Source organism: Odocoileus virginianus, chromosome 2, assembly GCF_023699985.2.
Source record: "Odocoileus virginianus isolate 20LAN1187 ecotype Illinois chromosome 2, Ovbor_1.2, whole genome shotgun sequence".
Taxonomy (NCBI): Eukaryota; Metazoa; Chordata; class Mammalia; order Artiodactyla; family Cervidae; genus Odocoileus; species Odocoileus virginianus.
In genome coordinates, this window is record NC_069675.1 from 94555155 (window position 1) to 94582075 (window position 26921).

The window sequence follows — 26921 nt, forward strand, 5'->3', positions numbered from 1 at the left end:
CGGCTCCGGCGTGGAGGCAAGGGGGTGGGTGGTCGTGTTGAGTTCATCGCAGGCTTGAGTGTCCCAGTGCTCAGAAACCTTGGACTGCCAGAGCGCTCCCCTCCGGCTCTGGTCGAGCGCAGAAGTCAAACCTCTCCTTTGTACATGGAGATCTTGGGGCCCAGAGCTGGAGTGTGACTCAGAGCTGGCAATAAGTAAATCCAGTTATTTTATAGATTCGTTCATTTACTCTCTCTTTTAATTATCAGACTTTATTATTTTAGAGAAGACCAGTTCAGTTCAATCGCTCAGTCGTGTCCGACTCTTTGCAACCCCATGGACTGCAAGCAGCACGCCAGGCCTCCCTGTCCATCACCAACTCCCAGAGTTTACTCAAACTCAAGTCCGTTGAATCAGTGATGCCATCCAACCATCTCATCCTCTGTCGTCCTCTTCTCCTCCCGCTTTCAGTCTTTCCCAGCAGTCTCTTCAAATGAGTCAGTTCTTCGCATCAGGTGGCCAAAGAGAAGACTTGGGTTTACCAAAAATTGAACAGATAGTACAGAGTTCCCACAGTTTTGGTAATTAACATGTTGCCTTAATGTATACATTTGTTAGAGCTGATGAACCAATACTGATGCTCTGGTCATAGTTTAGCTTAGGGTTCACTCTTTGTGTTGTACATACTGTGGGTTTTGACAGTAATGTCATATGTAATGTCATATCTATCATTGCCATGGAATTCTCCAGGCAAGAATACTGGAGTGGGTTGCCATTTCCTTCTCCAGGGCATCTTCTTGGGATGATGAGATCAAACCTGGGTCTCCTGCATTGCAGGCAAATTCTTTAGTGTCTGAGCCACCAAGGAAGCCCCAGTCATTACAGTATCATACAAAATTGATTCACTGTCCTAAAAATCTGTGTTCCACCTACTTCCCCCACTTCTCAAGCCCCTGATAACCACTGATCTTTTTTTAAAAAACTGTTCTTATAGGTTAGCCTTTTCCAGAATGTCATATAATTGGAATCAGACAATATGAAGCCTTTTCAGACTCCCTTCTTTTATTAAGTAATATGTATTCAAAGTTCCTCCCTAGCTTCTAGTGGCTCGATATCTCATTTCTTTTTCTTGCTGGATAGTATTCACTTTTTATTGCTGGATAATATTCATTGTATGGATATGCCAGCATGTCTATCCAATCACCTTTCAAAGGACATTTGGTTGTTTCCAGTATTTGGCAATTATAAATAAAACTGCTGTAAATATTCATGTGTAGGTTTTTGTGTGGACCTGACTTTTCATCTCATTTGGATAAACAACTGGAAGTCTGATTGCTGGATCCAAGGGTTAGACTATGTTTAACTTTGAAAGAAGTCACCAAACTGTCTTCCAAAGTAGTTACATACCATTTTGTTACATCTCATTCCTACCAGCAAGGAATGAGATACACTTTCTTTTTTAAATGATAAATTTGAGTCAATATCCATTCAGTCAACAAATATTTATCAAGCTGAGCCCATTTTGAGGCAGGAACTCCTGGCAGTGCTGACTGCCAGGGACACAATGGTCAGCAAAACAAATACTGATCTGGAGTTTACAACCTAGTAGAAGAGAGATTAATTTCTAATTCAATGTGTGTGTTAACATTATAGGGGTTATTGTGTTTACTTCACCATTCCCCCCTTGCCCGTATCTTAATGAAATGCAAATTCATTTACACATCTCAAGTTGGCTGAGGTTACTCGGTCCAAGACTTGAAACCTCTGTAGAGTCACAGATTTGAGTTAAGGGCAGATTCTAGCTTGGTTCATGATCTATGAAACCTTTGGTCAGAGTGGTTCTCATCTCAGAGAGGCAGCAGAATGAGCTGGTGGCGTGAAGCCACACCTTAATTCCCTGCCCAAGAATTGAACTTTTTGAATCTGGGGGGTGGGGGATGGTCAAGGGAATGCTGGAATTTGCAGTCAGCCAGGCAGAAGTGTTTCCATCCAGGTGACCTGGATGGATACCAGGAATCCTTGCCACCAGACCAGCAAGGGCTAGAGGCTATCTTTCCCTGACTCTTGCCTCCAGTGAAATATCTCACTGAAGGCAAAAACTGTAAAAATGGGCACAAAGTTTATTATTAGAGACATAGCACAACAAGTGGGAGAACACACAGAGAAACCGTCCGTTTAGTTAAGAAAGAAGCAAGACAGGGGCACCTGGAGAGAAAGTGTGTGGGCACCTTCCCTAATGAGGAGGAACCAGAAAAAAGGTGGTTAAAAAACTTATATAGGGCAGTTCTTCTGGGTCTTTGTTTAATTTTGGCCGACAATCTGATTTATTTTTCCACACCTGACCTGCCCTAGGCAACAGGTGTGCACAACTTTTTTCCAAGATGGATTTCAACGCAGAGGCTTTTGGGAGTAAAGAAGCATTACTTATTGTGGCTTGGCACCCCCTGACTTTTGACCCCATGGGAGCCTTTCTGCCCATATGCAATGTCTCCCTTGCCCCGAGGATGGGAGATATTTGGCCTCTTGATTCGTTACTCAAACAAGGTTTCGCCGCTCTCTGTTCCTGCCATGACTGTTATCTTAAGGTGTCTTCAGGAGAGAAAGCCTGGTTATCTACCCTGTTTTAGTTGTTACTCCCATTTTGGAGAGCAAGCAGGAAACTGGTCGTAAATATCTAATCTGAAGCCCACCTATCTCCTGTCTCTGAAAATGCAAACGAGGGGTGTATGTGTGTATGTCCAGCCTGAAGTCCACTTTTTTCCTGCCCCAAGAAATGTAAACAGGAGCCTCCTTGCAAATACCTAGCCTGGGACCCATCTGCCTTCTGCCTCAGTTCTATCCAAGAAATCCTTTTATTCTTTCTTTCTACCTACCTGTCTGGTTTCCTTTCTTTCTTTTAAATGGGCATCTTTATTCATCTATAATGATGATTAGCTGGATCATGACTAGAGAGAGAAGTTTATGAAAAAAAAAAAAAGACACCTTAGTACTCAAAACTACGAGTATAGTTTCTCCTCTGGCTCTGGAGGACGTTCTTATTATCAGACTATGTGTAGTATGGCAAAGGGGCCCCAAGCCTGAGCCTCTGAGTTGTATTGTTTCACAGTCTTGACTTTGAAACAGTGATAGTAGTACAAAGTCATTGTTTGGAAAGGGAGAGAGTGGAGTGTCCTATGTCACAACACCAATATGTTCCAAATAGCAATTCTCTGACACCAAGTGGGTGTCCTAAGCTTTGATTCAATTCTGACAAGTTGGCACAGATCTCATAAGTTAAGGGAGCCCACAAGACTGCCTCCCACTTCAGATGCCAGTGGCAAGTGGGGTGCCCAGCCACCCACAACTTTTGCCTGGCTGACTGCAAATTCTGGCATTCCCATGACCACCTCATGGGAGTGGTGGTTTTGACCCCATTGAAATTCAATAATTTGCTGAAACGATTCACAGCCCTCAGGAAAGCGCTATACTTACAGTTATATTTTAGAAGATACAACTCAGGAACAGCCCAGTGTAAGAGGTACCTAGACTAAGGTGGAAAGGTGGGCATGGAATTTCCATACTCTCTCTGGATGGGCCACCCTACAGCTCATTGAGGTCTTCACCAGCCCAGAAACTCCTTGAACCTCATTGATTCAGGGTTGTTTTTATCGTATTAAAAAAAATTTTTTTTATTGTTTATTTTGGTTGTGCTGGCTCTTTGTTGGTGCGCAGGCTTTTTCTAGTTGTGGTGAGTAGAGGCTACTCTAATTGTGGTACACGGGTTTCTCATTGCGGTGGCTTTTCTTTTTGCAGAGCATATGCTCTGGGGTGCAAGGGCTTCAGGAGTTGCAGCTTCCAGGATCTAGAACACAGGCTCAGTAGTTGGTTTTTCTTTTTTTTTTTTAAGCTCAGTAGTTGTGGTGAGCGGGCTTAGCTGCTCTGTGGCATGTCATGTATTCCTAGATCAGGGATCAAAACTGGGTCTCCTGCACTGGCAGACGGATTCTTCGCCACTGAGCCACCAGGGAAGCCCTTTTCTTTAATTGTTAAAAATTAAAAAAAAAATTATTTGCCTCTGCCGGGTCTTAGTTGCCGCATGCAGGATCTTTAGTTGAGGCATTCCGGCTCTTCGTTGTGGCCTGTGGGAACTGGTTCCCTGATGAGGGGCTGAACCTGAGCCCTCTGCACTGGGAGTGCGGTCTTAGCTGCCGGACCAGCAGGGAAGTCCCAGTTGAGGGTTTTTATGTGGGATTTTATTACGTATGCACAACTGATTAAATCATTAACCATGTAACTGAACTCAATGGCCAGTCCTTTACCCTCCCTGGGGTCTGGGGTTGGAGCTGAAAATTCTGACCTTTTAAATACATGGTCGAGGGTGTCCCTGGTGGCTCAGTGGTGAAGAATCCACCGGCCAACGCAGAAGACACAGGTTTGATTCCTGATCTAGGGAGATCCCTCATGCCGAGGAACAGCTAAGCCCGAGAGCCACAACTACTGCAGCCTGCAGCCCTGGAGCCTGCGTTCTGCAGCAAGAGAAGCCGCTGCGATGAGAAGTCCAAGCACTGAAACTAGAGAGTAGACCTCACTCCCCACGACTAGAGAAAAGCCTGAGCACCACGAAGAACCAGCACGGCCCAAAATAAAAAATAAGTAAATAAAATTACTTAAAAAGACATACGGCTGAAGGGGTTCATTGGAATAACAAAAGACACTACCATCACTCAGGAAATCCAAGGGTTTTAGGAGCTCTGTGCCAGGAACCACAGACAAAGACTCAACACATTTGATTATGTTGTATGTTCCCATCACCTCCCCCAATTACATCAGTGATATGAGCAAAACCCATGAGCTTGTTACACAAATGCAACTTCAAGACAAGTCCCCAGCACCACCTTCCAAAAAGGATTTCAGAAGGTGCCTTGTTTTCCAGTGGGAGGCACACTCCTGGGATCAAATCCCTCCCTTTACCTTTTACCAGCAGAAGGGCCTCAGACAAGTCACCCGACCTCCAAAGTGCTTTCCTCGCTTGTAACATGAGAAAATAACTCCTGTCTCAGGGGCTGTTTAATGAGATGATGGGCATCCAGGTGTCCAGGAAGCAGGGGTGCACGATAAATGTTCGGTGAAACATTCCTTTGCCCTTCAATTATTTGTTTTTTAATTAATTATTTTTGGCTGCGCTAGATGTTCATTGCTGCATGCCGGCTTTCTCTCGTTGTGGCGAGAGGGCGCGACTCTTTCTTGCGGCTCGCAGGCTTCTCTTTATGGTGGTTTCTCTTGTCGCAGAGCACAGGCTCTAGCGTACGAGATCTTCAGTAGCTACAGCATGTGGGCTGGGTAGTTGTGGCACATGGGCTTAGTTGCCCTGTGGCATGTGGGGTCTTCCCAGACCAGGGATTGAACTCATGTCCCCTGCATTGGCAGGCAGATTCTTAACCACTGGACTAGGGGAATTCCTCCCCTTTTGTTCTAATTATGTAATCCCTGGCACTCCTGGCCTGGACTCTGATCCTTGTGGGACCTGATTGTCTGTATCTTTCCTGTTAGACCCTCAACTAAGGCCCCCCTTCTTTGGGCTCCAAAACGTTTGTAGAAAGTCTGGGAGCTGAGGTTCAGGGAGGTGGAAGATGCCTTCTGTTCTGACTGAGCCCCTGTCAGCAATCAGCACCAGGGTGTGAAGTGGAGAGAAGCGGCCAATAAGAGTCTGAATAGCTTAAAACTTTATTATGGGCACAAAGTACTGGCTTGAGGACTCAAGCCTAAATACAACCTCCCAAGAACAAATGTAGATAAGGAAGGGGAAGGATGTCCAAGGCCTGGCTGGGGCCAGGACTGGGACCAAGGGCAGTACGGTATTGAAGTCTGCCCTTGGAGTCCCAGCTGAGCCTGGGAAGGGGCGAGGGGACCCAAGACCATTCAGCCCAGCACAGGTAACACCAGGGAGAGGCCCCGGTCAGGCCTCCCTCACCTCTGCGACAGGAACAGAGCCATACACCATGAGGAAGTGCTCCCGACTCCCCAGAGACCAAAAGCAGGACTCTTCCCTGGGATCATTCTGTGTTACAGAGACAGGCTCCTCCAGTACCTTCTACCTTCCACCTGGGATGGCTGAGAGCTGGACAAAGACAGAGCCTCACAGAGTGTGCAGGCACCAGGCAGGGCCCAGGGCTGATGTCACGACCTCAGGGCGTGAGCTCAGCCTTCCACTTCTGCAGCTTCTGGTCCATGGCCCGGAGCGTGGATTCATCCTGCACCAACACAGACAAGTCCTACCCCTCTCCCCAGGAGGCCTGGGGAGGATTGGGGAGCTCTGCCCTCCCCAGGCATGTCCGTTACCTTCGCGAAACAGAAGCGGATATAGTGGTCAAAGAACTTCTGGTGGGGCACGCTGAAGAAGATGGACATTGGAATGGCCACCAAGCCCTGGGGAGGAGGAAGCCCATGTCTCAACCGTCCCACAGCCTGGCAGGCCTCTGGGGGGCCTCAAGGGGTCAGAGGGTTCCATGATGAGGAAGGAGAAAGAGAATAAGCTTTAATGCAGCACCTCCCAGGGCTGTGTCAAGCTCAGAGGTAAAACATCCCAACGCACCATTCCAAGTCCCTCCTTATGTACAGAGGAGAGAGGGAGGCTGAGAGCAAGGAAGATCACCTGGCAGGTCAGGGCAGAGACATAGAAGAAATGTCTCAGAATTGCAGCACTGAACTGGATGGACCTCAGAGTTAATGGGCCAACCACTCACTGTACAGGGAAGACTGAGACCCTGAGAGGGCAGGAATTCCTGCCAGCCCACAAGGCCTATTTGAGCACATTAAAAACAGGCTCCCCTTTCCTTGAAAAGGATACAACCCTGAACCACGGCTCAGGGCAGAGGCCGGGCTAGATTTTGACCCATCAGCTCCGGGGTCAGTCACCCTTAGCATTGCACAGCCTGTAAAACACACACAGTGCCCCGGCAGAGCCCAGCCCACCTTATTCTTGATCATCCACTTGACGAAGCGTCTGTCATAGGGCTCATCTGCCGCTCCAGGCAAGTCAGGCATCTTGTTTTCTGGGGGAAAGAGGACGTGCTGAGTCCTGGGCAGCCTCCAGGGTCCCAGCCTTGGCCCTGCCAGGCCGGGCCCACTTACTGAAGTCCGAGATGTCTGTGATGAGGAAGTAGCTGCCCTGGGGGATCACGGGCCGCAGGCCCACGGACTGTAGGCTCTGTATCATGTGGTCGCGGCAGCGCTGGATGTACTGTGGGAACTGCACAAAGTAGCTGCTGGGTTGGCCGAAGTGCAGCTGCTCCCGCTCGAAGCTCTGAGCCACGGCAGCCTGGGGAGGGTGTGGGGGCGGGTGGGTGGCGCAGCGAGCAGGTCGGGTGTGGCCCGACCCTGGAGCTGGCCCAAACCCCTCTCTTGCTCCGCTCCGCCCCGCCCGGGCCCCGCCCCCCTCACCTGGCCCTGCGTGGCACAGGTATAGATGGAGTTCTGGTGCACAGTACGCAGGTGCTTCATGAGGCTGTCCGGGCCCAGGACCCAGCCCACCTGGACCAAGAAGACAGGGAGGGGGTGAGGCCCTTGGGGGCCCAGCCAAACCCTTTGCGGATTCCCAGGCCTGCCTCTCCCACCAACGATCGTAGAGGGAGGGGGCCCCCCAAACTCTCGTTGCCTCACCTTCCAGCCTGTGACACTGAAGGTCTTGCCAGCGCTACCGACGGTCAGGGTGCGTTCCCACATGCCAGGGAGGCTGGCTGCCCAAGATCAAAGAGAGCGGCTGCTGAGACGGGGGTGGGGGCACGGAGTGGGGGCTGGGCCCCAGCAGGGACCCAGGCTCTCAGCGCCGCAGACTCCACTCTGTGCTAAGCTATTTCTAAGACTTATTTGAGCCCCTCCTCATGACAACCCCGGGAGGTAGGTGCCACTGTGTTCTCCTGTCCTGAGAGAGGTGAAGTCACTGCCCCAGGCCACCTGACCTGTGAGGGTCCAGACCCCTCGGTCCTAATCACCAGACCTGCGCTGACACCGGACTGGACTCAAGGCGCCCTGCTGTGGGGGTACGGGGGTGCCCTGGCTGGCTTGGCTCACCGATGCTGATGTGCTGGAACCCATCGAAGACCAACCACTGGTACACCTCGTCCGTGATGCACACAACGTCATGCTGCTGGCAGAGGCTGGCCACCAGCTCCAGCTCTTCCCTGGAGAACACCTGCATGGACCGTCCCCCACCAGAGAGGCCATCTCAGAGCAATGCGAGCACACGGCCAGAGCCGGTGCTAAGGGCTTCTCTGCCCTCTCCTATCCCCGCAACAGTGACCCTGTGAGGTCAGTTGTGAGATAACAGAAAATATCTCTGTTGGTCTCTGCCCCGGTTTCTGGCACCGAACTCCAAAAACCCTTGTAACTACTAAGTGGTAAAAGCACTAGAAGGCTTTGGTGCTAGTGGTAAAGAACCGCCTGCCAGTGCAGGAGACGTGAGAGATGAGGGTTTGATCCCTGGGTCAGGAAGATCCCCTGGAGGACGGCATGGCAACCCACTGCAGTATTCTTGTCTGGAGAATCCCATGGACAGAGGAGACTGGTGGTCTACAGTCCATGGGGTCGCAAAGAGCTGGACATGAGTGAAGCGCCTGAGCACGCACGCACAAGAGCACGAGAAGCATCTTTTGCTCTAATGTTTAGTCTTTGATTCTGACCTTGACACAGGCAATGGAAACCCCTGTACACCCCTAAGAGATAAGAGCACTAGGAGCATTTCTGTTCTAGTGAGGTGACTCTAAGTGGGTTCCTGGATCAGGGCTGGTCACCAGAAAGACCACGCAAGCCATGATTAGAAGCCTGAAATTTTCAGCCCCCTCCCATATCCCACTTCCTGCCACTTCCCCAGAGAAGGGAGAGGGGTTGGAAATGGAGTTGATAATTGATGCCTCCATCAAAATCCCGATAGGATGGGGTTTGGGGAGCTTGCAGAGGTGGGTGAGCTCATGCGGGCACCAGGAGGCTGACGCACCCCCAACTCCACAGGGACAGAAGCAAGCACCTGCTCTCGGGCACCTCCCAGACCTTGCCATAATTGTCTCTTCATCGGGTTGTTCATCTGTATCCTTTATCATCTCCTTTCATAAAGTGATAACTGTTAGTAGCTGTGTCCCTGAGTCTTGTGAGCCACTCAGATGAACTGAACCTGAAGAGGGGGTTTTGGGCATCTCAGATTTACAGCCATAGGTCAGAAGCACAGGTTATAAACTGACTTGTGATTGGCGTCTGAAGTGGGGTGGGGGGCAACCTTGTCAGACTGAGCCCTTGACCGGTGGGAGCTGACACCATCTCCAGGTAGACAGTGTCAGGACTGAATTAAACTGAATTGAATTTTGTGGGACACCCAGCTGGTCTCACAGAATTGCTTAGTGTGGGGAAAAAAGAACCACACATATCTGGTGTCAGAAGCTTTGAGAGTGTGATAATGGTGTGACAGTAAAGGAGAAACACAGGTGGAAGACTGGGTCTTCCTTGACATCGGTTCTGCCATGTTCCCATTTTACAGGTGAGAAAAACTGGAGCGGTGAAGTCACGGGTCCAGGTCTATGGGGAAGTAATAGAGGCTTCCAGCCCAGCCCACTATTGCTGACACCTTCCCTGGGGATCCCTGCCCCAGGCCCTGGGACCCCTAGGAGCCTTGATCTTCACAGCTCACCGAAGTTAGCTCTCCCACTTCACAGATAAGAAAACTGAGGCCCCGTGGCAGCACACGAGCAACAGAACAGGGACGCAAACCAATCTGGAGGGGTGCCCAGGGAGGAGGTCTCTCAGGTACCTTTCCCAGGGGGTTGTTTGGTGTGTTGAGGATGAAGGCTTTAGTGCGAGATGTGAACTTGCTGGCCAGCTCCGTGGGATCCAGCTGCCAGTTGCTGCTGGAATCTGGTTCTCCCTTCTGGGTGGGGCTCTGCAAGAAGAGGGGGGCGGGGTGGCAATACTTACTTCCTGACTTTCATCTCTAGGAATTCGGCTCCTCCCCCAGGCATCTGTCTCCACCGTCTCTACTCTGAGGCTCTGGACACCCTTCCCCCTATCCTGGAGAAACTGGCCTCCTCCACTTCCTTCCTTCTTTCCCACCTCCCTGGGTTCAACGCAGCACACTCCTTGGACCCCTCTTCCCACCCACACCCCAACCAGCATCCTCACCGGCTTCAGGGACACAAACACAGGGCGACCCCCTGCCATCAATGTCATGGGCTCATAACAGTCAAAAAAGGGCTCGATGATGATAACCTAGTACAAAGGTCAGATGAGCTGGGGCTGGCACCACCCGGACCCTTCACCCCTACCCAGCCCGGGCTTTGCCCAGTCACCTCATCTCCTTCATCCACCAGGGCCTGGAAGGCTGTGAACAGGGCCCCGTAGGCACCCACAGTTACCAGCACGTTCTTGAGTGGGTCTATCTCCTGTCCCAGCAACTTCCCGAAGAAACTGGCCAGAATCTTCGTCAGGGGTGGGTAACCCTGCCAGGACAGCATGGGTCAGGCTGGGCCTGACATGGTGGGCCTGGCTCAGCCTGGGCCCACCCTCCTGTTCAGGCACTCTCTGCAATTCTAGCATCTTTCAGCAGCAAACCTGGGGGTCAAGTCAGCTTCTGTGGGGTGGGTTCTTTCATCTTTCACCCCTTGCTGTGAAGCCTGCTCTGTGCCAGGCCCACCACCCAGGGCTGGGATTGGTGGGGAACCAGACAGAGTGTATGCCTTCAGGAATGACAGTCCAATGGAACCCTCAAAATAACAACAATTCCAAGCTTTAAATACCTCCCTTTAAGTTTAAGAGAGTTTAAGGGATTTCCCTTGAGGCTCAGCTGGTAAAGAATCTGCCTGTAATGCGGGAGACCTGGGTTCCATTCCTGGCTTGGGAAGATGCCCTGGAGAAGGGAAAGGCTACCCACTCCAGTATTATGGCCTGGAGAATTCCATGGACTGTACAGTCCGTGGGGTCGCAAAGAGTCGGACACGGCTGAGCCACTTTTGCTTTCTTTAAGAAGGACTTTTGTGCCATCTGATCCTCTTGGCAGCCTTGCAAGAGAGACATTACTTGATTCCCATAATTTAACAGTGGAAAAAGAGACCCAGAGAAAGGAAGTGACTTGCCCAAGGTCATGGCAGTTGAAGTGCAGGACTAAGAGTTTATGTTGCAGCTTTGGAAACCCCTCACTTTGAGAAGAATGTTGGATCTATATGCTTGTTTGCTGAGGACACTTATAAAACATTCCAGGGTAAGCCAAGGGACTGAAACCTAAGGTCTGGAATTTAACTAAATAATTTACCAAACCAGATTTGACCACATGAAAATGAAAAATTTCTATACATCAAAATATTCCATGAGCAAAGTTAGAAAACTAAGAGAGAAACATTGCAACAGAAAGAGCTCTTGTGAAGCAATAAAACGAAATACACATAACCAAATGAAATAATGAGGGCAGTCATGAAAGAAAAATTGCTGATGTTCAATATTGATAGGAAAAGAATGAACTTTCCTGCCAGCTCTGAGACCAGACTGTTGATGGGAATGTAAGTCTTACTGGAGGGCAATTTGATGATATCCATCTTAGGCTAAAATGCTTACACCCTTTGATTCTCTGGTTTTACTTCTTGTGATTTGAGATAAATGCTCACCTATGTGTACACACAAAATATTCACTGTGAAAAAAAAAATATTCACTGTGGCATTGCTTAATAGTGAGATAGCCAAACCAGACCATCAGTGAAGGGCCGGGTAAATAAATTATGGCACATCTAGTCAGTGGAATACTATGCAGCCATCAAAAGAATGAGGCTATTTTGACATGGAAAGATGCCCCTATCATACTATTTAGTGAAATAAACAAGTTCCATAATATTGTATATATAATGTTGAATTTGCTTATCAGTTCTAGTAGTTTTGTGTGGAGTCTTTAGGGTTTTCTATATACGGTATCATATCTTCTGCATATAGCGACAATTTTGTCTCTTTCCTTCCAATTTGGATACTTTTTGTTTCTTTTTCTTATCTGATTGCTGTGGCTAGGACTTCTAATACTATCTTGAGTAGACAAGGTGAGAGTGGGCATCCTTGTCTTGTTTCAGATTTTAGTGTGAAGACTTTCAGCTTTTCACCACTGAGTATTATATTGGCTGTGGGTTTGTCATAGACAGCTTTTGTTATGTTGAGATATGTTTCCTCTATTACCACTTGGGTAAGAGTTTTTATCATTCATGCATGCTGAATTTCATCAAATGCTTTTTTTACATCTATTGAGATAGCCATGTGGTTTTTGTTTTTTCTTTTGTTTATGTGGTGAATCACACTGATTTGGGTATGCTGATCTATCCTTGTGAACTTGGGATGTGGCGTATAATCTTTTTTACATGTTGTTGGATTTGATTTGCTAATATTTTGTTGAAAATTGTTGCATCTATATTCATCAAAGATATTGCCCTGTAATTTTCTTATTTGTTGATGTCTAGTTTTGGTATCAGGATGATGATGGCTTCACATAGAGTCTTTGGGAGTGTTCCCACTTCAATTTTTTGGAAGAGTTTGGGGACGATCGATATAAGTTCTTCTTTGTATATTTGGCAGAATCAGTCTGTGAAGCCACCTGGTCTCAGACTTTCATTTGTAGGGAGTTTTAAAATTACAGATTCTATTTCACTTGTAGTGATCGGTCTGTTCAAATTATCTGTTTGTTCTTGATTAAATTTTGGTGGGTCGTATGTTTCTAGAAAAAGATTTGTGATTTTTAACACAAACGGACTCATATTATAAACAATATTGGCCTTCCGTTAAGATCCAGTGGTTAGGACACTGTGCTTTTACTGTAGGCGAACTAAGATCCCACCTACTGAGCAGCATGGCCAAAAAAGCCAAAAAAAACAAAAAAACAAGGTTCTACTGTATAGCACAGAGAACTATATTCAATATCCTATGATAAACTATAACGGAAAAGAATATTTTAAAATGGGGACACATGTATATTATAACTGAATCACTTTGCTGAGCACCAGAAATTAACACAATGTTGTAAATCAAGCTGAAGCTCTAATACTTTGGCCACATGATGCAGACAGTCAACTTTATATTTCAATTAAAAAACAACAGAAAGCCACACAAATCTCACATGTGTTTATATAAACATTTTTAAAAGTTAAAAGTTCAAAAGTCTAAACACTCAGCAAAGTAGCACACTGTTGGCAGTGCTAGACTCTGGGTGGTGGGACTGGAAGAAACTTTCCCCCAGGCCGTGAGATGCACACCAACGTTTAAGAACCTGCTCCAGGCCTGGCAAATATTTACTCTGTGGTTCTTTACAGACAGGTTTTGGATTTAGAGTTAAAAAAATAATCAAATATCTTTCATCAGCTTTATGTGTCACCTCCTTCAGGAAGCCTTCCCTGATCTCCCAGGTTTCATTCCCTCCTTTGTGCTCCCAAGGACCCCAAGCTCCTCCATCACAGCAAATCAACTACCTTTGATTTCTGCTTCTGTTGTTTGGTCTGCTTTTCCCACTAGACCATGATCTCCCAGCTCATGTTTTGTTTTGTTTTGTTTTAAATCTTTCTTTCCCCCAGGCCATGAACTGTCCCAGGGCCTGTAACAAAGGAGACAGTCAGTGAACACTGAACCATGGCTGGACTGAATTTCAAGGGCTCTGCCCCATGAACCGTAACATCTCGATTGGCCTGCTGTCCAGAAAGAGCTGCCCCTTCCTCCCCTGGGATCTCTGCAGAGGCCCACGTCTGGGGTCCCCCAGAGGGGCTGGGAGACTCACAAATGCCTTCGTGTACTGGTTAAGCATGAAGTCCCCACTGACGGCGTGCTGAAAGGCTTCCACGGCGAACTCTGGGGGTGAGAAGTCTGGGAAGCCTTGGCCCAGATTTACAACATCAGCCTCCTCGCTGGCCAGTTTGGCAAATTCCACCCTGGGTAACAGAGAGTGGGTACCAGCAGAACCCTCCACCCAACCTGGATTTCTGCCCAATTCCAGGGCAGGCTGAGCAAGGCACTTGGGCTTGCTCTAGAAAAACTGGATAATCAGTACCCATCCTGATCTGTTTATGGTCATAACTGGTCACATGCCATGCTGGTCACATGTCTCAGTCCAGGGGCTCTGGAATTTTCCACCACAATCCACAGTAAGAAATCCCTTTTACATCCCAAACTCTGGAGAGACAAACAGGGACTCCAGGTTCTCCTTCCAGTGGGATCCACAGCAGTCTTTTCCATCCTGTCCTACTCTGGTCTTTACAAATACTTGCTGAGCGCCCCGAAATGGATTTCATGACCCATTCATGCATCTGTCAACACCACACTTTGAAACATTTGCTCATACCGCCTCTGTTAGTCTGTGAGGCAAGTGCTGCTCCTCGGTCGCAATGGGGATGGAGAAGGCGGGATTCGGGGGACTTGCCTGATGGCTCCCAATTAGCACAGTTGGCTTTTGAGTCCACCTCTGTCTGAAGCAACAGTTGGGCCCTGGAGAATTACCCTGAATAGACTGTGGTCCCACCAGCCCTGCCATCTGCCACCTCTGGCACCCTACCACCCTTCTTCTGGGCCTGCCTGCTGGCCACCTCTTTAGGGAAGCTGGCAGAGAGGCTGAGAAGCTGGATAAAAAGGCTGGCACACGGTTCCAGGTTGCCAGGGGGCAGAGGAATCAGGTGTGGTGGCTTTGAATTTGCCTAACAATAAATATGTCTAAAATCGGTTCTTGTTCTCTCCAGAGCTTCACAAAGTCTCTGAAGACACAAAGTTGCTGAGGCTCAGAGAGGCCCATGACCTGCCCAGAGCCACACGAGTGGCTAAAGCAGAGCTGAGATGCAAAGTCAGATGGTGGGTGGTCCATGGTGGCTGAGACAACGGAGCCAGATCCTCAGGCCACCACCCTGGGGTCCGTAGGAACCTGGGGCCTCTCACGGCCCTCATCCCTCCTAGCACTCCTCCTCTGCTCTGTGCAGTCCTCCCAGGCCAGCTCTGCCCTGACTCTGCCTGAGACTTGGCTTCTCCTGGACTCAGTCCTCCCTTCTGTAGAATGGGTATGACAGGTTCAAGAATCTGCTGGCTCTGTGAGTCAGGAGAGACTCTAGCTGCCTCTTCCAGCCAGTTATTTCCTCCCTCTCAGCTGGACTTTACCTTGTCTGCAAAATGGGCCACAGGCCTGCCCACCTGCCTCATGGAGAGGGCAGAGGGGGCAGCCTGGGAAGCAGGATCCTGGGGGCTCAACCTGGAGGGCAGCCAGACACCATAGGGTCTTTGGGCCTGGCTCCCCCATCCCAAACACCAGGGAGCACCGGAGGAGAAGGCGGAGGTGGAAGATTTTTGCAAAACACAAAATGCAGTACAGGAGGGGAGTTTGAAAGGAAAAGATGGTCCTTTTTTTGATAAAAACAACAGCCAATGATATCTTTTTTACATACAGAGGTGGCTCTGTGCTCTTGGCCAGAGGGGGAGTGGACTGGGAGCAGGGGTCGGAGAAGGGGGAAGAAGGAAGGTCATTCAGTCTTTCTTGCACATCTTTGATTGCATCCATTGCATCACTAGTGACAGCGGGCACGTACGTCTTTCACATGTAGAATGAGTCAATTAAAAAAAAGATGTTAAGCTCTGCAAGTGTCAGGGAGGAGCTGCCCATGTCTTACCTTCTTATATTCTTTAGCTTATCTTGTTCTCTACTAAGTGTGAAATGAAAGACCCCCCTCACCCCCCCACCCGGAAAGCCCTTAGCCCAGTGCTTGGGTAGTGGCCATGGCTCACACAGTATTTCATCTCATCCTCCCAAGGCCCTTTAGGGGAGACAGAAGTATCTCCGTTTCCTAGCCGGAACCGGAGGCTCAGAGCAGGTGAGTCACTGGCCTCAAATGCCACAGCCAAGCAGAGTGAGGCTGAGACCCAAACCCAAGCCGGTGGCTGGCGGGAGGTCTCACCTCTCAAGGGCTGAGGCTGCAAAACTTCCAGTGTGAGTATGCAGCCGTCTTGGGTACCACTGTGTCCCTGCCAACCCAGAGACCGCCAGCCCTGCTATCCTGGAGCCAGGGGACCCCCACCACCACCCTCCCCAGTCCTGCCTGGCTCACCACGGGTTGTAGTCGATCCGGTCCAGCCTTCGAGCCTGCAGCTGTTTAGCCATGGTGAGCTGGAGACAACAGAGCAAGCAGAGTCAGCTGGAGACAGCTAGTGGAGGGTCAGCCTGGGCTTGCCCCAGGGAAGCAACTGCTCTGACCATAGCCTCCGTGTCCGCCCCTCAGGGAGGAGGCAGAAAGCAGGGCTCCTCCAGCCTCCCCGCGCCTGGCTCCTCCCCGCGCCACCAGTCTGAACTTGCCCACCTGCCAGCCCGGACTCCGCATGTCCCGGGACATAGACTGGATTCCAGTTAAAATTGACCCAGGCGGGGCTGGGGAGGAGGAGCAGCAGGAAGCAGGAGAGCGGAATAGGGCAACAGTGACGGCAGCGGCTTCTTGCTAAACTCTTCCGTGAACTTCCTGGAACCTCCTGACTTGACCCATTTTACAGCTGAGAAAATGCAGGGAGGAGTGGGAGATGGCTGTGTTCAAGGTCACACGACAGATAAGACTCAGGCCTGTTTGAGATGAGGCCACATTTGGACTTGGGCAAAGGGGCCACTTGCTCAGTCTTTCGGGGGCTCAGGGGACCCCCCCTCCCCTTCCCTGGGTTCCTTCCAGGCCAGCTTCCCCCTCACCCACAGGTGTGCTGACACTGGCCTGGCCCGGGGACCATCAGGCTCAGGTCCTCAGTCTGTCGTGGCTGGGTGATATTGCACAAGTGCGTTAGCTCCTCCTGGCCTCAGTCTCCCCATCAGTGTAATAGGGGCACGGGCTTCGTGGGCCCTCGGAGCCTCCTGGTCCCTGTGGGTTGGAGTCTCAGAGGGCCGGCAGGTGGTGGAGCCACCTGGTGGCTCACGGTGAACCCTCACTGTTCTTCACAGTCCGAGTCCTCACGCAGGCTTATCAGAGGGGCCAGGAAAATCCTCATCTCAAGATGAGGGCGTTGAGGCTCAAAGAGATTTGGGGACTTGCCCAAGGTCAGAAGAGGAGCTGCTCAGGGCTCTGGGTCAGGACAACAGCAACAGCAGGGCTCCCAGCTCCTGGCCCTGGGCCTGGAGAAGGGTGTGGGGACCGTCTGTACCCCGGCCAGGTTTTTCTATCGCCTAGGAGTCCTGGTGATGTGAACCGTTCAGACAGAGCCCAGCGTGCAGCCTGGCACCGAGTGGGTGCTTTGCTAACATTGGCAGCCCTGTGCTTTCACCAGGCCCTGACACCTCTCGCCTGGCCTGGCACTCAGCATGTATCGAAATAGTAAGAATGATAGCATAATCTCTGCCAGGGAAATCGTGTGATCACCAAAATGTTAGATGGCAGTGATTATCTTTGGTTAGTTAACAGACATTTTTTCTTCTCTTCCTTAATAATTTTCTGTTTTCCACATTTTCTAAAATAAATGTTTTATTTTTATGATTAAAAATATGGGAGAAAATTACATTTTAGAGGAATGTTTATAAATGTGCTGTACTGATATCAATAAAACAGGTGACAAAATAGCATGTATGGTATAATTATATTTAAAGAAATACCTTTGTATATATACATTTTGTATGATCATATGTGAATGGAAAAAAGTTTAGAAGGAAACATAGTAACATGTTAACAAAGGTTCCCTCTGAGTGGTGGAATTGTAGGTGATTGAATTATGGGTGTGCTCTTCTATGTTTCCAAGTTTTTTTTGAATGGAGATCATATCATATTTGATTCTGAAATGTGTATTTTTGCACACTGCACTTTCAGATGTATCTTAGAACCTACAGAATGAATTTAATAGGCAATTTCTTCCTCCCTTACTAGTCCCTAAAATAACAATGTATCTTAATATTGATGTCATTATGGGTTCAATGATATAAGCACTTGTTTTTGAACTGGATATGCATCATGTTAAGGAAATAAAGCGAAGATGAGTCAGGGCAGTGGTGGAGAGGGGAGTAGAGGCTGGAGTGAGGGAGCTTGAGGAGGGTTGAGATGGGTGAAGGGGTAGAGGGGTACAGAGAGAGAACAAAGATGAACCGAGCTGAATGAGTACAGGGAGGAGATAAAAAAGGGGGAACCCCAGAAACTTGGGGTGCTCGATGGAGTGACCTTTGCGTACATCACACACTACTGGGATAAGGGAGGAACCAGTGCCTGTCCTTGACTTTATGCATAATGTATTTATTCAGCCAACATTTATGAAGCACCTACTGTGTACCAAACACTGGGCTGGGCTAGGGGCCGACGGGGAGGCTGCAGCACTAAGGATGCAGAGCTATAAGCTAGAGCAGAAGCAGGGGCAAAGGAAGGGCCCGCACCCAGTCTGCACTCAGAGAATGCTTCCTGAAAGAGGAGGCTCATGCACAGCTTTGAAGCCAGGACCAAGCCAGATCCCAGGAGCCCCAGGTCATGTGAGCAGCAGAGCGCAAGGGGCGAGAGCACTTACAGTCTGGTGCAAACACCGGGTGAGCGAAGCTCCAGACTTCTTTCCCTGGAGGGGCCCCACCAGGTGCAAATAGATGGCCGCTGCATTTCTGAACATGCCTCCCAGAGCCATGGGGCGATGTCCCCTCCAAGGGCAGAGGAGAAGGGAGAACACCCTAGCCAGAAAAATGGCTCTGGGCCCAAGACGTGGTCCCCCACTCACAGCTCTAATAACAAGAACAATAAGGACTGGTATTTATCGAGTGGTCGCTCTGTGCCAGGCATGGCAACAAGTGTTTTGTCGCATGACTATCCTTCAGTCCTTGAAACCCTGGGACCACCCCCCAACCCCAGCAACCATAGTGACCTTTTCAAAATGTAAATCACCTCTAATTAAAAATGATCCAGGTGAAGACTGTGGATGGCTTCCTACATCACAGACAGACCCAAGCCTACATCACGTCCTGACTCTGGAAACACATATACCACCTGCAGATTATTTCTGTGCTAAAACCAAATCTAAAGCTGATCATGCCTTAAAAGAGACTCAGGAATTCCCTGGTGATCCAGTGGTTAGGACTTGGTGCTTTCACTGCCAGGGCCCGGGTTCCATCCCTAGTCAGGGAACTAAGAACCCACAGGCCTTGCAGCACTGCCAAGGAAAAAAAAAAAAAAAAAAAAGATTCAACAAGCATAAATTAAAAAGTGAATGCTTAAAAAAGAAGAAAATCATCGAAGGACACACTGCACAATTTGAAAACTTACTAAAAAGCTAAAGGAACCAAAAAACAGTGTGATACTGGCATAAGGATAGACATATAAATCAAGAGAATCGAACTGAGAGCCCAGAAGTAAACTGCTATTTGATCAACTGCTGTTTGACAAGGGTGCCAAGAAAATTCAATGAGGGACAGGACTGACTGACTGATAGCTCTTTCTCGATTCTGTGGGTGGTGGTACATGGCCGTTCTTAGTTGGTAAAGTGATTTGTCTGGTTAATTCTGATAAAGAAGGACACTCTGGCATGCTAACTAGTTATGCAACCCCCGAGCAAAAAAAGAAAAGAAAATTCAATGAAGACAGAGCAATCTTTTCAACAAATTGGTGCTGAAACAACTGGATATCCCCATGTAGAAGAATGAAACTGGACTCCTACCTTATAAAAAAATTAACTCAAAGTGGATCATAGACCTAAAAGTCAGGGTTAAAACTATAATACTCCTTGAAGAAAACAGGAGTAAAGTTTTTGACCTTGCAGTAGAAGATTTTTTTTTTAATATATAACACCATATGTAGCAGCTTTTATATATAACAACACAAGCAATGAAAGAAAAACTGGATTTAGATTTCATCAAAATTAAAAACTTTTGTGTCTCAAAAGATACCATCAAGAAAATGAAAAAACCCACAGTATAGGAGAAAGTATTTGCAAATTATAAATCTGACTCTCTCCAAAGAGGTATAAATTGCTAGCAAGCACATGAAAAAATCATCAACATCATTAGTCATTAGGTAAATACCACACTAAGACACAACTTCACACCCACTAGAATGGCTATAACAAGACAGATAATTACAAGTGTTTCAAGGATGGTGGGAAATTGCAAGCCTTGTATATTGCTTCTGGGAATGTAAAATGCTGCAGCGGATGTGGAAAACAGTCTAGAAGTTACTCAAAATGTGAAACATAGAGTTATTATATGACCTATCAATTCCACTCCTAGAGAAATGAAAAACAAAAATATGCCCACACAAAAACTTGTACATTGGGATTTCCCTGGTGGTCCAGTGGCTAAGACTTCACGGTCCCAAAGGGCTCCATCCCTGGTCAGGGAACTAGATCCTTTATGCCACAACTAAGACCTGGGCTTCCTGGGGGCTCAGACGGTAAAGCACCTGCCCACAATGTGGGAGACCCGGGTTCAGTCCCTGGGTCAGGAAGATCTCCTAGACGTCAGTATTCTTGCCTGGAAAATCCCATGGACGGAGGAACCTTGTAGGCTATAGTCCATGGGGTCACAAAGAGTCGGACATGACCGAGCGAGTTCAGTTTCTTTTCTGTTTTTAGAAAATCTTCATAGTAAGAATAAAACCCAAAGTTCCTACCACATATTACAAGGCCATGTTAGATCAGAAGTGAGACCCCCAGGTTGTTTCCTGCCACTGTTTCTCTTGCTTTCTCTCTCCCAGCCACACTCACCATTCCTGTCTGTTAACTGTTCCCCTATTTTCACTCTCCTTATCTTATATCAGCGCCAGCAAACATTTTCTGCCTTGGGTCAGAGCAAATATTTCAGGCTTTGCGGGGCAGACAGTCTTTGTTGCAGCTTCTCAAGTCTGCTGCTGCTTTGGGAAAGCAGCCTTAGATGACACACACAAACCAGAGACGGCGGCTTGCGTTGTGGCCTCACTTCTCTGATGAATCTAAGAAGAGGTGTTCATTTTTTCCTTTGCTCAGCTTTTCATTCGCAAGGACAGTGTGATGACGTCCAAGCTCCTTGCACACAGGACTGGAAACCGGAAGTCCGAAATAATCTACCTATTCACAACATTTCATAACTATCAGTGCGACACTCTAACTTTACTATAGAGGAGAAATAAAAGGAGAGTAATTTATAACCCAGTCATGTATGCAAATGCTCAGGCTTGCCCACACTAGAAGATTCTAGGAAGTGGACAGCTGTTGGCCCTTGCTTATAAGAAATAAATCTGGCCAATGGGATGTTCCTGGTGGTCCAGTGGCTAAGACTCTCTGCTCCCAATGATCCCTGGTCAGGGACCTAGATCCCACATGCCACACGGATCTTTTTCCATGTGCCACAACTAAGATCCAGCACAGCTGAAAAAGAGAAAGAGGGAAAGAAAGAAAAGAAATAAGTCTGGCCTTAACTAGGCAACTCCCTAGCCTAGTCCCTTTTAAACTCCGCTCCCAACCCAGCCTGTTCCTCCAAGGTCTTTCAAAGCATCTCAGAGCCCAGAAAACTAGTCAGCTGTCCCAAGGTGGGGCACTTCCTCCTCTGGTCCTCACTCAGTCATCAGCTTCTCCGGAGCACGTTCTCTGGCCAGGTCCTGGCAAAGCGCTAGGACCACAGCGTGGACCAGGCCTGGCAAGAGATGCCCACAAACACTGTCTCCATTACTATCCAGCAAGTATTTCCTGACCAATGCGAAAGTGTGTGTTATGGCTCGAATAGTGTCCTCCAAAAGGATATGTCCAAGTCCTAACCTCTGGTAACCTGTGAATATTTCCCCAGTGGCTCAGGGGTAAAGAACCTGCCTGCAATGCAGGAGACATGCTGGAGACACAAGTTCAATCCCTGGGTCGGGAAGATCCCCTGGGGATCTTGGGGTCAGTCCATGGGGTCACAGAGAGTTGGACACGACTGAGTGACTAAACAACAACCTGTGAATGTGGCCTTATTTGGAAACAGGATCTTTGAAGGTGTAACCCATTTAAGAGGTGGGACTTCCCCTGGTGGTCCAGTGGCTAAGATTCTGGGCTGCAGGATCAAACCCAGGCCTAGGTTTGATCCCTGGTCAGGGAACTAGATCCCACATGCGGCAACTAAAGGTCCTGTGTGCTGCAACTAACACTGGCCCAGAAAAAATAGCAATGCATGCATGCTAAGTCACTTCAGTCATGTCCGACTCTTTGTGACCCCATGGACTCCTCTGTCCATGGGATTCTCCAGGCAAGAATACTGGAGTGGGCTGCCATTCCGTTCTCCAAAAAATAGTAACAGTAAATAAATAAATATTTGAAAAATTTAAGATGAGGTCTCACTGGATCAGTGGACCACTGCCAGTACAGTTTGTTTCCTTGTGAGAAGAGGAGAAAAGGTCACCAACACACAGGAGAAAGGTCACGTGAAGACTGCGGCTGCTGCTGCGTCGCTTCAGTCGCGTCCGACTCTGTGCGACCCCATAGATGGCAGCCCACCAGGCTCCCCTGTTCCTGGGATTCTCCAGGCAAGAACCCTGGCGTGGGTGAGGCAGAGATTAATGTGGCTACGAGCCAAGGAACACCGAGGTCTCCTGACAGCACAGAAACTAAGAGAAAAGCATGGACCGGATTCTCCTCTGGAGCCGACAGAGAGAGCATGGCCCCGATAACACCTTGATTTTGGACTTCCAGCCTCCAGAACACTGAGAGAAAACGTTTCTCTTTAAAACCACCCGGCGTGTGGTACTTCGGTAGAGACCCCCGGGAAACTAATACAACCCGACACTAGAGGGCGCCGGGGGCACGGCCCCCGCGGCAGGAGTTCCGGCCAGCTCCTGGGAGGACGTGGCCTCCAAGCCCAGTCCCAGAGGAAGGGAACGGCTGCCAGGCGGTGCAAAGGCCCGTGGGGGCGAGCTGCGAGATTCCAGGGTCTGGGAAGTCAGTCAGTTCACCCTCTGATTTATTTCCTGCGGCTAACAACCAGAGCTTGGAGCAACAAAGGGCAGCGCGATTATTATCTGAGGAGGGACATTCCACCCTGTGTCTGGGGCAAAGTGCCGGCCTGCTTCAAGTTCCTCAGCCGAGGACGGGAGGCGCACGGCCTGGTGGGAGCCCAGTGCTGGCTACACCTCCTCTGCCCCCAATCACGCCTGCATCACCTCGCCCGATCACAGAGGTAGGGATAATATTAATACAATCAGTTCTAATCCGCTCACTCGGCACCAGGCACTGCATAAGGACTGTACTGATGTCATCAGACCCTTTCAACAGCCCTGGAAAGCAGGTGCTATCCTCAAAACAGGCAAGGAAGGGACTTCCCAGGTGGCCGAGTAGGTTAGAATCCGGCTGCCAATACAGGGGACACGGGTTCGATCCCTGATCTGGGAAGATTTCACATGCCTCGGAGTAAAAAAACTCGTGTGCCACAACTACTGAAGCCTCTGCCTAAAGCCGGCGCTCTGCAAGGAGAAGCCACCGCGGTGAGAGGCCCTCACACCACAGTGAGGGACCCCCACTTGCCGCAGCTAGAGAAGGCCTGAGTACAGCAACAAAGACCCGGTGCAGCCAAGAATAAATAAAACTTACAAACAAAACAAAAAAAGGCAAGAAAATTTGTAAGAATGATAACATAACAACAAAAACCTGTCAATCCTAAAGGAAATCAACCCTGAATATTCACTGGAAGGACTGATGCTGAAGTTCCCATACTTTGTCCCCCTGATGCGAAGAACTGACTCACTGGAAAAGACCCTGATGCTGGGAAAGATGGAAGGCGGGAGGAGAAGGGGGCAACAGAGGACGAGACGGTTGGATGGCATCACCGACTCAATGGACATGAATCTGAGCAAACTCCGGGAGATTCTGAAGGACAGGGGAGCCTGGTGTGCTGCAGTCCATGGGGTCACAAAGAGTGGGACACAACCCAGCAACTGAAAAACAACAAACACGTAAATGGGGCTCCCTCCGGCAGATGGGGGGAGGGTTCGAATCACGGGATGCCCACAGTTTAAGATCCCAGCTTGTGGCCCTTTCCTCTCCTCTGCCAGTCTTGGCCCTTCACTCTCACTGCCAGCTCTCAGGAAAGGTGGTACCTTGGGGCTGGGGGTGGCCTGGGCCGCGTGGCTCCGTGGAGGCGGGGAGAGCCTGTGCAGGATGAGGACACACTTAACCACTCATGCTACCTCGGGGCTGGGGCCGGAAACCAGGATCCGGCTTCCACTGCGGGGGACTGCCAGGGCAGCGACTGGTGTGTGTGTCTGGGTGAGCCTGTGGGCACGGGAGTGAGTATCATACTGCACCCTTTGTGGGGCAGGTCTGTCCTGCCAAACCTTTGACGCCCGCCTGGGATTGGGCATCAAGCAGACCCCGGGGGAGAAGGTTAGGACACAGGCTTTCGGGGCATGCACACCTTGGCTGTGTGACTCGGGGCAAGTCACTTCACCTCTCTCAATGTCAGTTTCCCTAGCCGTAAAATAAATAAAAATAAGGTAGTTCATGGAAGGCCCTTCACTGAATGCCTGGCACATAAAAGGTGACTGTAAATGACCAATGTTAATAATAGAGTGGGCACTTTATGAATACCCACTGGATTCATACAATATGACCTATGTCAGCGGGACTGACTTCATCAGATCTCAGGAGGCTTAGTGCTGAGGGCCTGCGATAGCTTGAAGGGCCTGTGAAAATGTTTTCATTTTAACTTATTTTAAAATAAGAACACAAGTGGTGCTAGTGGTAAAGAACCTGCCGGCCAGTGCAGGAGACATGAGACATGTGTTCAGTCCCTGGGTTGGGAAGATCCCCTGGAGGAGGGCATGGCAACCCACTCCAGTATTCTTGCCTGGAGAATCCCACAGACAGAGGAGCCCGGGGGGCTGCAGTCCATGGGGTTGCAAAGAGTTGGACACGACTGAGGCGACTTGGCACGCACACACAAGGGAATATAACATAATAATGAATGTATAATAATGAATCTAGCTTGGATGATATTTGTTCTTTATACCAACAGAGTTATAAAGTATATATATATATATATATTTTTTGGCCAAGCTGTGTGGCTTGCAGGATTTTAGTTCCCTGACCAGGTATTGAACCAGGGCTCTTGGCAGTGAGAGCACAGAGTCCGAACCACTGGACCACCAGGGAGTTCTCCTTTGTTATTTTTTTTTTAATGGAGAAAGGGGCCCATGAAGTAGAAGTGAATAGGGTCCCTGAAAGTTTTAATGTGACTTTGAACGTGGGTAAATCCATGTGTGGTTGTGACTGCTTGTGCAAATAAGAGGGTTTGCCCTTGAGTACTTGCACGTCTCTTTCCTTTGAGCCCGTGGGTGTCATGGGGACAGTTTCTAGGAACTTAAAGGGGAGGGAAAGCCACTGGGGGTCTGAGCCGAGGGTGGGAAGGGCACAGGTGGCCACGTGGGCTGCCCTCACCAGCTACACTGCCATGCTGCTTGCATGTTGCATGTCCCACTCTTTGCAACCCCTGAACTGAAGCTCGCAAGGCTCCTCTGTCCGTGGAATTTTCCCGGCAAGAATATTGGAGTGCGTTGCCATTTCCTCCTCCAGGGGATCTTCCTGACTCGGGGATCGAACACAGGTCTCTTGCATCTCCTGCATTGGAGGGCGGGTTCTTGACCACTGAGCCACCTGGGAATCCCTGCAAGGCGTTGCCCTGTGGGAAATGGGTGCTTGCTGTCCCTGAGGCCACCAGCAGGGGATATGCAGAGCCAGCCCTGTCCAGACGTCTGGCTAGCTGGCCCTGGACATTAAGTCATACGATACATTAGGACAGAGGACAACTTTGTGTCTCAGAGGGGAGTGTGGTCTCACTTCATAGAGGAGATCGTCGGTGGGGAGTGTGCTCCAGGCCCACCCCGAGGTGCGACTGCTGGCCTCCCAGACCAGAGTTCTCCCACTGGCTGGGCTGACCTAGGCGTCTCCACAGAGGCTCATTCACAGACATCTGGGAGCGCTCACCATTGCCTCATTCAGAGGCACCGGAAGGCTCTGGGGCTGCCTTTCCCAGGCCACACCCACCTCCAACTCGCCCTGTGCCTCATCTCTCATCTCCCAGGAAGCAAGTTCCCTGGACAACTCCTCTAGAGCCCTGATGACTGGCCGGAGCGTAATGACCATAGCCTTTTGTTTACTGCACACTTTTTCTGTGCCAGGCTGCCTGCCCAGCACTTCACAGGGTCCGTCACTTTTAATCCCATGAGAAAGGTGCCATTAAGAGGCAAAGTAACAGACCCAAGGCCACAGCTAGCAGGTAGCGGAGCTGGAATTTGAACCCAGGACACAGACTTCAAAGCCTGTGCTCACTGCCACTGTGGAGCAAGGGGAGCAAGGGGACACCACGGCCCCTTGGGCTCCCGACTCACTATTGCCAGAAAGAATCGATGAAGCACAGACGAGAGATGCTCACTGGGAAATGAGAGAATTTGATCCAGTTGCTTACATTTTATGGGTGGGGATAGTGATGAGCAGGGAGGGACACCGACCAGCCCAGATTCCAGGGGGAGCCAGATCACCTGAGTCATAATCCTGGCATTTTTCTCATTGTAGCAGCTGCCTGGGACATTATTAGGCATGGGTCCCGGAGGAAGATGCTCAGTAAACTTCCACTGAGTGAGGGAATGAGTGTTTATCTCTCCAACCAGACTGTGAGCTCCATCAGAACCAGGACTCTCCTTTGTTCATCTTTTTACTATCAACGTCTGGTGCAGGAACTTAGGTGCACACCTTTTATCACTTCAGCAAGTATTTATTGAACTTCCATTATGTGCTATGCCCTAGGCTAGCCACCAGGCATACAACGGGGAATAGGATACCTTTCTTTCCTTTCAGGTGTGCACACAGAATGAGGGAGACAAATGGGTAACCAGACCATTCTAATAGAGTGTGAGCCTTAATATGCAAATGATTCTTATAAATCAATAACAAAAGACCAACATCTCAATAGAAAAAAAAAGTGGGCAAAACATATAAATTCACACTCAAAAAGAAAACAGCATGTAAACTTGAAAAGATGCTGAACCGACCCACGTCTGCACTCAAGG

The 26921-nt window shown here is 49.2% G+C and overlaps 1 protein-coding gene across 8 annotated transcripts in view; it reads right to left on the bottom strand.

The window, feature by feature from the left end:
* Window positions 1–5658: 5658 nt before the first annotated feature.
* KYAT1 (kynurenine aminotransferase 1) overlaps window positions 5659–26921 on the bottom strand; it is a 32633-nt gene continuing 11370 nt past the window's right edge. For 3 of the 8 annotated variants that reach the window (XM_070454186.1, XM_070454184.1, XM_070454183.1), the window contains 13 exons: window positions 18442–18646; window positions 16035–16093; window positions 13733–13883; window positions 10290–10439; window positions 10123–10209; window positions 9755–9883; window positions 8029–8149; window positions 7618–7694; window positions 7399–7488; window positions 7090–7276; window positions 6931–7010; window positions 6298–6384; window positions 5659–6209 (listed from right to left, as the gene is read on the bottom strand). In XM_070454186.1, coding sequence (XP_070310287.1) covers window positions 6144–6209; window positions 6298–6384; window positions 6931–7010; window positions 7090–7276; window positions 7399–7488; window positions 7618–7694; window positions 8029–8149; window positions 9755–9883; window positions 10123–10209; window positions 10290–10439; window positions 13733–13883; window positions 16035–16093; window positions 18442–18552 — 1395 coding nt within the window. In that variant the 5' untranslated portion in view covers window positions 18553–18646 and the 3' untranslated portion in view covers window positions 5659–6143. Of the gene's footprint in view, window positions 6210–6297; window positions 6385–6930; window positions 7011–7089; window positions 7277–7398; window positions 7489–7617; window positions 7695–8028; window positions 8150–9754; window positions 9884–10122; window positions 10210–10289; window positions 10440–13732; window positions 13884–16034; window positions 16094–16283; window positions 16471–18441; window positions 18647–26921 lie in introns of all 8 variants that reach the window. The other 5 variants (XM_070454188.1, XM_070454187.1, XM_020874750.2 and 2 more) reach the window with 3 other exon arrangements.